At 39.3% G+C, this 16274-nt stretch overlaps 1 protein-coding gene across 3 annotated transcripts in view; it reads left to right on the top strand.

Annotated features, from left to right (window-relative positions):
• Ino80 (INO80 complex ATPase subunit) overlaps positions 1–16274 on the top strand; it is a 99642-nt gene that overhangs the window by 25891 nt on the left and 57477 nt on the right. For all 3 annotated transcript variants that reach the window (XM_040746059.1, XM_040746058.1, XM_040746060.1), the window contains 13 exons: positions 437–640; positions 1839–2034; positions 2935–3002; positions 4645–4854; positions 5881–5961; positions 7485–7580; positions 8436–8495; positions 9562–9704; positions 11076–11160; positions 11914–12031; positions 13748–13833; positions 15273–15440; positions 15621–15754. In XM_040746059.1, the coding sequence (XP_040601993.1) occupies positions 437–640; positions 1839–2034; positions 2935–3002; positions 4645–4854; positions 5881–5961; positions 7485–7580; positions 8436–8495; positions 9562–9704; positions 11076–11160; positions 11914–12031; positions 13748–13833; positions 15273–15440; positions 15621–15754 (1649 nt within the window). The remainder of the gene's footprint in view (positions 1–436; positions 641–1838; positions 2035–2934; positions 3003–4644; positions 4855–5880; positions 5962–7484; positions 7581–8435; positions 8496–9561; positions 9705–11075; positions 11161–11913; positions 12032–13747; positions 13834–15272; positions 15441–15620; positions 15755–16274) is intronic.

The following is a 16274-nucleotide window of genomic DNA, read 5'->3' as shown; positions in this document are numbered from 1 at the left end:
CATGTAAAAAAAGCAGTGATGGCTATTAAAGTGGTAGATGTACATAGGTTTCTTAATTAGGAGATTTGACCTCGGGTCTGTCAGGACCATAGTCACGATTGATCATCCTTTGTTTTTTCCCCTTCAATTTTCACTCCCTCCCTTCCTCTGTTCCTTTTTTTTCTTTTGCATTTATTTTTTTGCTGTTTATGTGTTGTTGAGCAGCAATATTTGCCTTTTTAAGAATAAAAGCATTTAAAAAGAATTATATACAGCCTGTATAAAGATTTGATAAATTCTGTTGACTACATGTAATTCATGACAGATTAATTCAGGGGCATTATCTCTAGCAGGACTGTAGATACTAAAACAAAATGTGGAACACTAGTTTACAGTCCAGGCAGAACCTTTGCTGGAATTAGGTCCTTCCCTGTTATGATAATTCTGCTGTTTGCAGCTTGCCCACCAGTGCATGAAGGAAGTGCGTCGAGCTGCCTTGCAAGCACAGAAGAACTGTAAGGAGACTTTGCCTCGTGCTCGACGCCTAACCAAGGAGATGCTTCTGTACTGGAAGAAGTATGAGAAGGTGGAGAAAGAGCACCGCAAACGAGCAGAGAAGGAAGCTTTGGAGCAGCGGAAGTTGGATGAGGAAATGAGGGAGGTGAGGCAAAAGCAAGCCAATTCTAAAAGCCTTTTTAGTACCAAAGCACGAAGAATTGGGCTTGTTGCCTTGTACCTTTGAGATAGTGCTCTAGCTTTCTTGGAAGTGGTAATATAAACCAGACTGTCCTCAAATTCTCACGGATATACTTGCGTCTGCCTCCTGCATGTCCAACCCTTTTGTTTTTCATTTGTTGACTTGATTTCATCATTGTTGTTTTGGTTTCATTTTAGTTTTTATTTTGGAACTTACTCTACAGACCAGGCTAGCCTTGAACTCAGAGATCCACATGCCTCTGCCTCGCTAGTGCTGGAATTAAAGACGTGCAACAGCACCACTCGGCTTGTTTTAATTTTTTTTTCAAGATTTATTTATTACGTATACAGTGTTCTGTCTGCATATACACCTGCATGCCAGAAGAGGTCATCAGATCTCAATACAGATGTTTTGAGGGCCACCATGTGATTGTTGAGAATTGAACTCAGGACCTCTGGAAGGGCAACCAGTGCTCTTAATCTCTGAGCCACCTCTCCAACCTCTTGTTTTAATTTCTTAAAAAAGAATTTTATTTTGTGTGAGTGGATATTTTGCCTTCATGGATGTGTGCACCATGTGGATCCATGCTGAGATGAGAAAAGGGCATTGGATACCCTTGAGCTGGAGTAACAGAATTTGTTACATAGGGGACAGTGAACAATTAATACAGTTTTGTGAGACCCATCCACTTTCGCATCTACCATTTTAAACTTTAGCCATTTCTGTTGCTGAATGTAATGTCTCTCAACTAGTTTAGACTTTGTATATGTAGGAGTAGAGAATAAGGAATTATATGTCATTGATGAAACACTTGGAATGAAAAGTTAGGGTCAACAAAAGATGAGAATCAGGATTGGATGATGCTTTTTTTCAGGCGTGGCCCTTAGTTTTCTCAGAGTGGAGCTTTGGAGCCTCTTCAGAACCCTTGCTCATTCTTTTCTTTTCTCTTTAGTTTTCACTCTCTTCTTTTCCCTTCTTTTATATTTATTTTTATGTGTGTGTGTGTGTGCTTATGTGTTCTTCAACGGTATTTGCCTTTTTAAAAATAAAAACTTATTTAAAAGAATTATATGCAGGTTTATATAAAGATTTCATAAGTTCTGTTGACAACATAATTTATGACTTGTATGTTTTTACCTTCAATCCTCCCCCCCCACTTTAGGCTAAGAGGCAGCAGCGAAAACTCAACTTCTTAATCACTCAGACAGAGTTGTATGCTCATTTCATGAGTCGAAAACGTGACATGGGTCATGATGGAATCCAGGAAGAAATCCTAAGGAAACTGGAAGATAGTTCTACCCAGAGGCAAATTGACATTGGTGGTGGAGTAGTCGTTAACATCACCCAGGAAGATTATGGTGAGTTCTGAGTCAGGAAGTAGAAGGAGCAGGTAGCCTCTATTTTTCATATCTAGGTTGCATGTGTTACAATTCTTAAAAGTTTTGTCCTGAACAGAAAAGGGAGATTGTAAAAGGAAGTATGTGTGTTTTTACAAAGGAAGCCTATGAAAGAATTTTCAGTAGAGGCTTAAAGAAGAGGAGAGTTTCCCTAGCCTTCATAAATCCCTGGGTTCGATAACCAGCACCACATAAACCAGGCATGGCAGTGCCATCATGTGATCTCAACACTTTGGAGGCATGAGGATCAGAAGTTCAAGATCATCCTCAGTTACACATAGTAAGAGAATTTCTACAGTGTAGTATTCAAGATCATGCTGACTTAGAAATGCAGGAGAATGGAAGTATTTTAGAGATCTTGAATGTTAACACATGTATAGTTAGGTTTCATCTGCTTAAGTTGTTTCATTTGAATCTGCATGATTTGCTTGCCTTAGCAATTGATATCAATGTATGAAAGAAACCCTAGGCCTGAGAGATAGTTTAGTGTGTGCTGGCTTTCACTGCTGGAGATCAGGGACATCCACAACTTCTTTATACTTCCAGGTTCTTTTGATTGCTTTTTCAAGATAGGGTCAAACTATATAGCTGTTGCTGCCATTGAATTCATGGTGTTGACCAGGCTGGCCTGGAACCCAGAGATCATCTGCCTCTGCCTCCTGAGTGCTGGGATTTAAGGTGCACCCCACTTGCTTCAAGTTTCTTATCTCTGACAAGGACTTTAGTCTTTCCTCCTCCCTGTCCTTTGTTAGCCTTGGGATAAATACAGTAGATAACTGGGGACCCACTTATGTGTGGGATAAATAAATTGTGTCTTTGAAGGAGGTAAAGTGTGATAATCTACATGTTTTTTCTTTTCAGATAGTAACCATTTTAAAGCCCAGGCCCTGAAGAATGCTGAAAATGCTTACCATATTCACCAAGCTCGAGTAAGTCTTCAAGTGAAATAGCAGACTGGGTGTGGTAGCCACACCTTTAATCCTAGCACCCAGGAGGCAGAGAGTTTGAGGCTAGGTTGGTGTATATATAAGGTCAGTTCCACGACAGCCAAGGATACATAGTGAGACCGTCTCAGAACAAAAAAGGAAAGAAAGGAAGGAAGAGAGAACAAGAAAGGAAAGGAAAGAAGAAAGAAAGGCAGGCATATTGTAATAGGCCCAGGAAATGCCCCATAGTTTTTCATTTGCATGTTCTTTCTTACTTTATTCTATGCTCGTTATTTTCAGTTAAACGAGTTGGGCCTGGTGTGTCTGTGTCTGTGTGACTGATCACACCGAGAGTGATCTTTCTTTACTTCAAAAACAGATGGTTATTGGCCACCATGTGGGATTGGCCACCATGTGGGTACTAGTAATTGTACTAGGTCTTCTGGAAGAACAGCCAGTGCTTTTAACCACTGAGCCATTCTTTGGTCCCATCTGTACTTCAGAATAGTACTAATACGGCAGATTAACAAATATTTAGTTGTGTAGAATTTTTATTATTAAAGTTGAAAGGGTTACAGTTAAGCTACAAACTGTTTTGTTGTTTTGTATTCTCTTGAGTAGTCTTACGTCTTGAGAAAACTAAGTCACTGGTTTCTTTCATTCAAGCACTAATTTGTTCTATTATTCCTGAGTTAGGCTTTTTTTTTTTTAAGATTTGTTTTTACTCTTTGTATGACTGTTTGTACTGTGTGTATAATTGGTAGCCACAGAGCCCAGAAGAGAGTGTGTCAGGTCCCTTAGAACTGGAGTAGGGATGATTGAGCCTCCATTGGGTACTGGGAGCTGAACCCAGGTCCTCTGCAAAAACAGCTAGTACTCTTCTGAGTCATCTCTCCAGCCCTTTAGGACCTAGTGATCTTAAATAAAAGTAGTAAGAAACTGCATTTGGGTTGAAATAAGTGAAAAAATTCAGTTTAGTGTGCAGCCGGGAGCATTTCTGTTACTTTATCAGGATTAAGAACAGATACAAGTACTGGGTGTGGTAGTACCCGCCTTTAATACCATCATTCAGAGGCCGAGGTGTGAGGATCTAGTTTGAGGCCAGCTTGGTCTATGTAGTGAGTTCCAGGATAGCCAACACTATGTAGATTTAATATTTATTAGATGTGTTCATTGTACAATGTGATGAATTTCATAATGATATTTTTATTCAAGTATATCCTGTTCTTTAATCTCAGCATCATGTTCTAGGCACTCCCCTGTATCAAAACTTTGTAACTAGTCAGGTACTAGTGGTGCATAGCTTTAGTTTCAGCACTCGGGAGGCAGAGGCAAGCTGATTTCTGTGAGTTTGAGGCCAGTTTGAGAACAGTGGGAGTTCCAGGACAGCCAGGGCTACACACACACACACAAAAAAAACCCTGTCTTGAAAAACAAAAACAACAATAACAACAAAAATTAACAAGATCTTTGAATTAGCAAGTAACATAATATAGCTTAGAATGTTAAAAACACTTTAATATAATTGTTTTATTAGCTTAGTAATATAGAGTTTGTTCAAATTTTTAGCATAATGTAAAATAAGTTAATGAATTTTATGTTTGGAATTTTTTTCTTATATGTTTCTTGACTTTTTATTTTCCAGACAAGGTCATTTGATGAAGATGCAAAAGAAAGTCGTGCAGCTGCCCTTAGGGCAGCAGACAAGTCTGGCTCTGGGTTTGGGGAGAGTTACAGCCTTGCGAATCCATCCATCCGTGCTGGTGAGGATATTCCACAACCCACTATTTTCAATGGCAAATTGAAAGGTTACCAGCTGAAAGGCATGAACTGGTTAGCCAATCTCTATGAACAGGTAAGTTTTAGAAATATGCCAAACCTATTCTTTTTATTTTACTATTACTTTTCTTTTGATTAATTACGAAGTGAGTTTCTTTTTAGATTTACTTATTTTTATTTTGTGTATATAAATATTTACCTTTATTGTATGTAAATATACTACAGGCACACAATGCGGGTGGAGGTCAGAAGAGGGGATCCGGTCCTCTAGAACCGGAGTTAGAGCTGGGTGTGAGCCATATTGGGGGCGGGGGAGAAACAGCAAGAGAGCTGGAGCTTAAAAAGGGGGAGCTGCAGATGTGCATTGAGTCCCGTAATAAGTGACGTAGTGATGATGTAGCCACATCACTGTGCATGCCCCGCCTGTTGTCGGTGGGGTGTTAGACGTGACAAGTCAGGGAATAAGGCCGTTGGAGTTCTCAAGACTGCTTCCTGCTGACCTGGGGGGGCATCAACCATCTTTGGGGGAACCTGAGAAAGCTGAGGAGTTGTCACTTTCCTAGAGTAGTGGTTGCTCCATCGCAGTAGGGGAAGATTGTAAGATGAGGGAGGGATTCACAAGGTGTCCCAAGATGAGGAAAGGGAATCCTGGGATGAGGGAGAGGTTGAGTAATATTTATTTGGAGTGAATCTGACCTGTTTGGACGGGTCTAATTTGGCTCCCTGGAACTTAGAAGAACCCATTGAGTTTGTGAAGACATTACATATTAGATACATTAGCATATTTATTTATGTTAGAAGTGACTTGGCTAAAAGTATAACATTTAGAACTGATGGATATTTTTTAATATATTAAAAAAAATACCTTAATCGTTACCTTGCAGTTACGATCGTATAGTGGTGTAGTTGTTTAGTAGACTGTTGGAGTTGGATTAGTAGCTTATCAGAACTTTACTAATATTAAGACTATGAACAGTAGCATAATGAAAGAGAGAAAGCTAGAACATATTTTATTTTTAATGTCTCAACTCACTTCTTTTGTCATCATTTAAGTCCTTTTATCCTCAGACCTTCATAACTGTAATTCATACACCTTATACAGGGTATTAATGGAATTCTTGCTGATGAAATGGGTCTTGGTAAAACTGTACAGAGCATTGCCCTCCTGGCCCATCTGGCTGAGGTGAGTAAATGAACTCTCAGTCTGTCTTCCTCTCTCCTGAATTTAGGCTCAGGGAGCCACTTAAAAACAATGGTATACATGGTACCACATCAAAGTAATAGAGCTTGTTGTTGTTTTGTGCCCAAGTTGTGAAGATCACCAGAGACCACCAAGGGAGACAGACCTACTGAACTGTAAAAAACAAGGTTTTATTGTTCATCCAACTATGACAAGGGCCCCTTCTGGCTAGCTGATGTAGCAGCCTCCAGATAGAACGAAGTTCCCTGTCTACTGCTAGGTTTTAAAGATAAAAGTTACAGGATTACAGCAGTAGGTACGGTTTGGTTTCTGATTTGTTGACATTTGGGAACAATTAGGAGAATTTCTCAAAGTCATATTTTGGCATGAAATACCTGTGTAACAATTATTCTCATTGGTCAGTGCTGAGAGGGAGCATTCTGTGTTTTCTATGGCTTTGCCTTGTTACTTGTAGGTGGCCTGTTGTTCATACATACCAGTAGTTTTCAGAACTATATCCTGGAGACCACAGGGGAGGTTTTGATCTCCCCTGGGATTTCTTTTGTGTCCAAACAGTTCCCAGGAAACAAGCATCTAAGGAGGTTGGGGGACGGTCTAGAGTTTCTTTGTGTTCAGATTTGGTCCTAGGCTCTGGGAGGCCAGAGGATCTGGAGTTTCCATGTGTTAGAGTCCTACGCATCTTTCCTGTAGCCTATCATAGCTACTAAAGCAGGGCCTGAGTGAGGGTCTGGTCCCTTCATTGCTACATCTGAAGGCCTATCATAGCGGACAGAATGGTATAACATTTAGTTTTTAAGGGCCCAGAACAATATTTTAACAAGTATAACCAGAATGTTTGCCTTTCACTTCGTTTTAAGAGCTGCCTGTGTAGTGGCAAGGACTTGATTGTTGGATTGAAGGAACCGGTACTAGATTCCCATCTCAACACTGTTCTTTCTAGCCATGTCATGTAGGCAACTCACTTAACCTCTTTTGAAGTGATTTCACTTTAAATCTCCGAGGCCTAGTTTTCTACCTTTTTCAAACCAGAGTGGAAAATGTATATACATTGAAAAAAATTAATACTCTTCCAATTAAATAACAGTGAAATTATAACAGTAGAAAATAATAAAAACTAATCAGTATTGTCATATACTTTTTATGAAGAAAGTTAAAACCTAAAAGTCACAAGAGAGTGACTTAATATTTTACCTCTTTGGTATGTTCTTATTACGCTAATACTGCTTCTTTTCTATTTTCATATTTACTTAACTTATTTTGGTTTTTCAAGACTGCTTCTCTGTAGTCCTGGCTGTCTTGGAAACTAGCTCTATATGTAGGCCAGGCTTGCCTCAACTAACGTTGCTTCTGATTGAATGCATATGTGTGGACAGTTGGGAGATATGCACAATTTTTATTGTTACTGTGTTTCCTCTTTTTTTTTTTTCCTCTTTTTTAACTTTGTCACTGATTATTTGAATATCTTCAGTTTTCCAACAGCTGACTGACCCAGTTTTCTGTTGCAGAGAGAAAACATCTGGGGACCTTTCCTAATAATTTCACCTGCTTCTACACTCAATAATTGGCACCAGGAGTTTACAAGATTTGTTCCTAAATTTAAGGTAAAGTAGCTTTTCTTTAAGATTTCTGACCCTTCTTTTGCTGCCTTAAACACTGACTGAAAGCAGCATGGGGAGGAAAGGGTTTATTTTCACCTCATAGCTTGTACTCCATCATCCAAGGGATTCTGGGCAGGAACCCACGTGGGCAGGAACCTGAAGGCAGAGCTGAAACAGGCCTTGGGAGAGCACTGCTTACTGGCTTGCTCCTAGTGGCTTGCTCAGCCTGCTTTTTCAAGTACTGCCTACCAGGCGTGGCACTGCCCCCTGTGGGATGGGACCTCCCACATCAGTCAAGACAGTGCCTTAAAGACTTGCTTATACGCCAAACTTTTCAGGGCTTTTTGTTTGTTTGTTTTTTGTTTTTTGTGGTAGGGTCTCTATATGTAGCCTTGGCTGTCTTGGAATTCCTTGTGTAGTTCAGGTTGGCCTTGAACTCACAGAGATTCACTGTTCCCTGCCTCCAGAATGCTGGGATTAAAGGGGTGTGCCTCTGTATGTGGTTTACTGACCAACTTTATGGAGTCATTTTCTCACTGTGGTTCCCTCTTCGCTGCCTCCTGACCGTTAGCTAAGGTGTGTGCCAAGGCTCCTGACTCTTTTTTTTTTTTTAAACTGTCATAGCTGTGTGTGGGTATTATGCACTTGGGAGGCAGAGGCAGGTGGAACTCTCAGAGTTCAAGGCCAGACTGGTCTACAAAGCTAGTTCAAAAAAATAAAAAGAAAACAAAACCAAAAAACCAAAAAAAGAAATGCCTCTTTTATTAGTGTTTTATATTAAATCATTCAGAATAACTATTGATAATGTTTTTAGTTTATTCTCAAAGAAAATAATGTATGTATTGGTCCATTTTCCAGGTGCTACCATATTGGGGAAATCCTCATGATAGGAAAGTCATCCGGAGATTCTGGAGTCAGGTAACTTCAGTGTCTCTGTCTGTCTGTCTGTCTGTCTGTCTGAGTTCTCTTTGATTTGAATAAATCCTCATGTATATAAGGTCTACAATACATTTCTCGATATAGGGCAAATATATTTTTCCTTAGATACATTGTTTTATAGGGCAAATATATTTTTCTTTAGATACATTGTTTTTCCTGTACAGGCATTTGTTTTGACAGTCTACTATGAAGAGACTTTTAAGATTTACTTTTTAAAAAATTATGTGTATGTGTGAATTTGCATGAGTATATGTGTACCATGTACATGCAGGGTCCTGAAGAGGCCAGAGGAGAAGCCGTCAGATCCTCTGGAACTGAAGTTATATGAGTCACCATGCAAGATCAGCTAGGCTTTAACTACTGAGCCATCTCTTCAGTCCCATCTTCCCTTTTCTTTCATGAACTGGATATTAATTGTTTCTTTGATTATAAAAGAAAATAAAGATATTGGATGTTGGCAGTTTACCTCTTTTAATGTGCTGTTCATACTTTGTTTCCTTTTTTAAAAACAAGATCTCACTATGTATAGCACTAGGTAGAATGGAACATGATGTAGTCCAGGCTGGCCTAAAAATTAGAGATCATTCTGCCGCTGCCTCACCAGTGCTGGGATTAAAGGTTGCACTCCTACACCAGGCTTCCTTCATTACCTTAAGGAGAATTGGGGTTTTGGTTTTTTGAGACAGTTTTCTCTGTAGCTTTGGAGCCTGTCCTAGAACTTGCTCTGTAGATCCGGCTGGCCTTGAACTCACAGAGATCTGGTAGTCTCTGCCTCCTGGGTGCTGGGATTAAAGGTGTACACCACCACCACCTTGCTCCTTATGGAGAATTGTTATTTGGACTGGAGAGATGCTCAGTGGGTGCTAAGCAAGCTTGATAATGTATGCTCAGTCCCTGGAATCAACAGTGGAAGGAAAGAGACAACTTTGGAAGATTGTCCTTTAACCTCCACATGTGTATGTGCTTACTCATATTTGCACACCCACATACATTAAACTGAAATTTTAAACAAATCCGTTTCCATGTTTTCCCTCTTAAATTGTAGAAGACTTTATACACTCAGGATGCCCCCTTCCATGTGGTCATCACTAGCTACCAGCTGGTAGTACAGGATGTCAAGTATTTCCAGCGGGTCAAGTGGCAATACATGGTACTGGATGAAGCTCAGGCACTGAAGAGCAGTTCCAGGTAATGTGTGTATTAGAAACTAGACTTCATGGGTGGGAGTCTACACACAGAATCAGCAAAGGCCAGAAATTTCAGAGCATAACATAGCATGGTTTATTGCCTGGCCAGAATGCAGAAATTCTTATTTGTATGTTTTTCTTTGAGACTCAAATATGCTTAGAATATATAGGTTTTTCTCAATGTTAATCTCCTCAGTTGTGACTTTTGTTGTTAAGGAAAATCTATAGGAGACGTGATCTTGGCCTTTCCTCTGAGGGATTATTTTATAAAGAACTCCAAGTCGCAGGTAGAATATTACTCTAGGGGGCTTAGAGATTATCTCTTTTAGTTTTTCCAGGAACGATTTCTCTGTAGCTTTGGAGCCTGTCCTGGAACTTGATCTGTAGACCAGACTGGCCTTGATCTCAGAGATCCTCCTGTCTCTGCCTCCTAAGTGCTGAGATTAGAGGTGCAAACCAATATCGCCTGGCAAAATGATCTGTTTTTTTATCACTCCCCCTCTAGTCCTTGCATGACTATTAGATCTCAGAGTCTTTTTATTGTAAGTTACATTTGTAAAGTGATTCCGAAACTGAAATAGAATAGTGCTTAGCTGTATAATTTTACTTGGTGCTATTCAGCATTGGAATTGCTGTATTTTTTCTGGTGAATCTGCAGGACTTCCTCTTAGAGGTTCATGTAATAGACAAGTGGAAAGTCCCAGCCTATGGAGGATTTTTCATGTACTCATTGAAGGAAGACCTGCCTGGCTAATATGATTAATGACTTGAGTTATGTCCAACCCTCTTCCATTGCTCTACCAGATGAGCTGGAAAGGCACAGATTAATACTTTTGATACTTTGTGTTTCAGATAAGTGGTTTCTAAATAGATGCCTTATGTTTTGTGTGCATGTGTGTGTTTAGTTTTCTTTCTTTCTTTCTTTCTTTTTTTTTTTTTTTGGTTTTTCGAGACAGGGTTTCTCTGTATTGTTTTGGAGGCTATCGGTCCAGCCCGGCCTCGAACTCACAGAGATCCGCCTGCCTCTGCCTCCCGAGTGCTGGGATTAAAGGCGTGGGCCACCACCGCCCGGCATGTTTAGTTTTCTTAAAGTCAAGAATAGCAGGAGACTATAAAGCTAGAAAAGTCAAAGGTCACCCACTTTACCTATTTAAGAGATTCCCCCCCCCCATGCATTAATACCATTGGTATTGATGAGTCTTAGTTCTGCTGGGACTTTTTTATCTTCATCTTTGTTAAAATATATTTTTATTGTGTGATACTGTATGTGATTCTTAAATGTTGTTTCAAAAACATTTTTAAGAATATTGGATCTTAGGACAATTAAAGACTTATTGCCAACTTGGAATTTGTAACTCATTTTCTTAAACAGTGTTCGTTGGAAGATTCTCTTACAATTCCAGTGTCGGAATCGGCTTTTGTTAACTGGAACCCCCATTCAGAATACCATGGCAGAGGTAGGCACTAGTCAAGGTCACAGTTTATATCTTCTTAAGACAACTGTACCCATGATGAACTACAATTCTGCACAAATTATATTCACCACCATAGAAAAATTGAATTGTAGCTTCCTAAGTGTCTTGTAGGCACCATTCTTATTTCTTATTAGTTATTGAGCACATTAGGAAATGTTGCCCGTCTAATATGGATAAGTTTTTACTCTAGAATTGGAAGCTGATATTCTCTAACTCTGAGGGACTCAATTCCTTCTTTAGAATTCATCACTTTACATTTTGTAGACAATACATTCACTGTTGACAATGCTTGTTTTTGCTTATGCAGTATGGAGGCAGTCATAAATAGGGTAGAAATGAATGGATCTGGCTATGTTCACATAAAACTTTATTCATGAAAGCACATAGTTGTCTGGCTCCTTCTCTAGAGTTTTTAGCAGCTAGTTACTCTACCACAGACCTGTGTTCAGTTGTGGAACTAGTTGTTTGTCATCTGTACTACTTTAAAAGCTGAGCAGGGCTTGTATTATTAAGCTTTTAGTTTTCAATTAATTGAAAAGTCATAACTTTTCATTACAACACCTAATTGTATAGAGTTCAATTGAGCAAGCTCTTGGATTCATTTATTCTTTCTGCTTTATGTACATGTGTTCATTTGGTTCTTCACTCCCCAAAACTTAATACATAGTCACATAGCATTATTTTATGACACTATATCTGTTTAATTTTTTTGTTTGTTTGTTTATTTGTTTCAAGCTCTGGGCTCTGCTACATTTCATTATGCCAACATTATTTGATTCACATGAAGAATTCAATGAATGGTTTTCCAAGGACATTGAAAGTCATGCTGAAAACAAATCTGCTATTGATGAGAGTAAGTACTATCTTGGCTTTTCTCTTTTGTGTGTGGAATTCTGAGACTAACCCAGACTTCACAGATTTCTAGACTGGTCTGAAATTCGCTATGTAGTCTGGCCTCAAACATTTACAGTTTTAATTTCCCAAGTGCTAAGATTGCAGATGAGAGCCACCACATGGGAAATTGTTTTTCTTAGGATTTCTTTATTTTTTTTAATTTTACTTATTATTGGGCCGGTGGGTACTTGCCACAGTGAGCTTGTGGAGGTTGGAGGGCAACTGTGGAGTCATTCTCTTCTTTGTTTTACCTTTGTATGTGTTCTGGGGATCGAACTCAGGTCACTAGGCTTGCTTGGCAAGGTTCTTCACCCACTGATCTATTTTATGAGCCCTAGGATTTGTTTCTATTGCAAACATTTTTAATGTTTGTCAGTAGTTTTGTACTATTTGCCTAATATTAAGAACATGCCAAGTGGCTTATTATATAGACATAACTTGACATCTACTAATTATGAGAAAAATTAAGTAGGGTCTGGAGAGATGGCTCAGTGGGGAAAAGCAGTGGCCACTTTTCCAGACAGAGGACTCAGTTTCAGTTTCCAGTACCCACATGGCAGCTCCCAGCTCCAGTCATTTGAGGTATGATACCCTCTCCTGACCACATTAAGCACTGCATGTACACATGGTGCTCAGACTGACATGCAGTAAAATAAATTCTTTAAGTGATTTTAAGAAGTTGTCAATTTTTTGACATTTCTTTAAAGATAATTTTTGGGAAACACTGTGTCCTGGTTTGCCTTCTGTTGTAGTTTGGAGAGAAGGGATTTATCTGGGTTACACATCCCAGTCCTACACCATCATACAAGTTAGAACAGGAGTAGAAGCAGAAAGCTCATGGCTGGAACTGAAGCAGAGACCATGGAAGAAAACTGCTTTCTAGCTCGCTCCTATGAGTTGTTCAGCCTGCTCTATTGTATTACCCAGGACCACCTGCCCAGGGGTGGTACCTCTCACAGTTGGCTGACTCCCCCTTAATAGTCAATTATTAATCCAGAAAATGTAGCCAGGTAGAGTGGCCCATGCATTTAATTTCAGCACTCAGGAGGCAGAGGCAGGAAGATTTCTGTGAGTTCAGGGACAGGCTGGTCTATAGAGTTGAGTTCCAAGACAACCAGGGCTGCATATGAAACTCTGTCGGGTTGGGGAGGGGACAAACACAACAACTAAATACACACACACACACACACACACACACACACACACACACACACACACACACACACACACACACACGGAAGGAAGGAAGGAAGGAAGGAAGGAAGGAAGGAAGGAAGAAAGGAAGGAAGGAAGGAAAAGAGAAAAGAAAATACCCCACAAGCTTCCCCACAGTCAAATCTGATAGGAAGGAATTCTTCAGTTGCTCTCTTCCCAGGTGACTCTACATTGTGTCAAGTTGACAAAAAATAGTTCACACTGAGAGTCCCTTCTAGCTTTCATTAGATGTTTGTGAAAACCTTATTATTAATACAGTTTTCCAGATATACTCGGAAAGTAGTTTCTAATATAAATAGAGCCTATACAAGATGCTTGTTTTTCTACTTTGGAAGTTTCATTCTTTCAGAAAATCATTGAGCCCAGTGGCATTTGGAGGGTTTGTAGGGAGGAACATGATGCTTGTTTTGACTGTCTTCAATCAGTGTACAGTGCATTATTTGTGAACTTCCTGTTTCAGATCAACTCTCTCGATTACACATGATCTTGAAGCCATTTATGCTGAGAAGAATCAAAAAAGATGTAGAAAATGAATTATCTGACAAAGTAAGAAATAAAATCGTGTTTTTAATGTGTTTGAACCTCAGGTGATACCCAATTAGGGTTTTTGTCAGGAAATTTCCTTGGTATATATTTAGTTGAAAGATACTCAGTTTGATTGAAATCTTTGAACTTGTATGGTTATGGGTGCCTGAGCAAGGCAAGTAATAATCTTTTCCTTTTGTTACCCCCCCCACACACACACGGTTTGTTTTGTTTTGTTTTTAGACATGTCTTACACTGTAAGCGAGGGTGGCCTGGAACTTATGAACATTCCTCTAAACAATTCTCCTGCCTTACCCTTCTGACCACCTGTTGAGTTATATGTATGAGCCATCATACCTGGCTGTACTTTTATTAATGGAGAATTTGAAACATTACAAAAATAGAATGATGTCATGACTCCAGTTGTATCCATGGTATAGCATCAGCAGTGATCATCAGCTCATGGCCATTCCTTTGGTATATTGTAAAATAAATCTTACAATTATTTTATTTAAATATAGTTTTATGAAGGATGGAGCGTGGATCAATGGTTAAGAACATTGACTGCAGCCGGGCGGTGGTGGCGCACGCCTTTAATCCCAGCACTTGGGAGGCAGAGGCAGGCAGATCTCTGTGAGTTCGAGGCTGGGCTGGACCAATAGCCTCGAAAACAATACAGAGAAACCCTGTCTCGTAAAAACAAAAAAACAAAACAAACAAAAAAAAAGAACATTGACTGCTCTTCAGAGGTCCTGGGTTCAATTCCGAGCAATCACATGGCAGTTCACAGCTGTCTGTAACTCCAGTTCCAGGAGATCTGACACCAACATAGAATGTATACAGGCAAAACACCAGTCTACATTAAATAACTGGATCTTTTTTTAAAGGTTCCATGCATATCTCTCAATGATTTTTTATTTTCTTGTGAGATAAGGTCTCACTGTAGCCCAGGCTGAGGCTGACCCCAAATCACGGAGATTCTCTTGCTTCTGCCTCCCAGGTACTGGGCTTGATCGTGCACCATCATGCCCTATAGATTTGGTCTTTTTAAATCTTTGGGCAACTGAATGAATGGTAATGCTATTAACCAGTTTGGTAAGTTGTAGAAGAGACCTCTTTCCCCTTGACATGCCACATAATGTGTTTGTTGTAGACTGAGTAGTCCTTTCACAGTTGGAATAAGTTTTTGTAAATTACTGTGAAGGGTGATAATTGGTGCTGTTGGAAGTCAGAAAGGATTCGAGAGGACAGCCTGTGTGTAACAAGAGAAGTGGGTCTAGGAAACATTTTTTCATTTAAGTTTATACTGATTTTTTTTCACCTGAGTTTTACAACAAATAGGAATGTTTTTGTTGACTTTTTTCTTTTTCTTCTTTTTCTTCTCTCTCTCTCTCCTCCCTCCCTCCCTCCCCCCCTCTCTCTCCCTCTCCCTCTCTCTCTCTCCCTCTCTCTCTTTTTAGATTGAGATTCTAATGTACTGCCAATTGACCAGTCGACAAAAGCTCTTATATCAGGCACTAAAGAATAAAATATCCATTGAGGACTTACTGCAGTCTTCTATGGGCTCTACTCAGCAAGCACAGACCACCACCAGCAGCCTCATGAATCTTGTCATGCAGTTCAGGAAGGTAAGGCTTAGGACATCTGCTTTGATGTTTCTATTAACCTACTTCGTGAAGAGGGCTCTAGGTTTGATGCCAGATAGACCACTAGAGATGAAAATGGGAAGGTAAATATTCATGAAGTTTAACATTCAGCAATTATATCTGTAAATGACAGTGTTGTTCTACTATTTCCCTTCATCTTAGGTGTGTAATCACCCAGAGTTATTTGAACGGCAAGAAACTTGGTCTCCATTTCATATTTCCCTAAAGCCATATGAAATTTCAAAGTTTATCTATCGTCATGGACAGATCAGGGTCTTCAACCATTCACGAGATAGGTGAGCAAATGCTGATATCTGTTGATTCTGAATGCTTTTATAATTTGGCTCAATGGACATGTTTATTATTTAGTAGTGCTAGGGATTGAACCCAAGACCTTATGCTTAAGTAGATGATCTACTGTAGAGCTATAGCCTTAGAGAAGTAGATAAATTCAGTGTTGAATATGTAAGTTTCCAATAAAGAGATATTTACACAAGTGGTGTACAGTTATTGAGGGCTGTTATGATAGGAGAAGCACTGTTAAGGCTTCCATTAGATGGCCATAAATGCCTTAGTCATTTCTGTTAACTTTCTGAAAGTTCAAAGCATTGTTATAAAAATCTCCATCAACATGACCTAATGAAACTATAATTGAAGCTAATTTAACAGGTTTGAGCAAGAGAAACAGACCAGAGTTATACTTTTTGTTTAGGCTAGAATTGAGAATTTGTGAAGTGAGGAGAGATTTACATTATTTTTGTATTTTCTGATATTTGTGTCATGATTTGCATAGTAATATTATAAGAAACTTCTTAC

The sequence above is a fragment of the Mesocricetus auratus genome, unplaced genomic scaffold, assembly GCF_017639785.1.
Source record: "Mesocricetus auratus isolate SY011 unplaced genomic scaffold, BCM_Maur_2.0 Super-Scaffold_100004, whole genome shotgun sequence".
NCBI lineage: Eukaryota > Metazoa > Chordata > Mammalia > Rodentia > Cricetidae > Mesocricetus > Mesocricetus auratus.
This window is presented reverse-complemented; position numbering and strand designations above follow the sequence as displayed.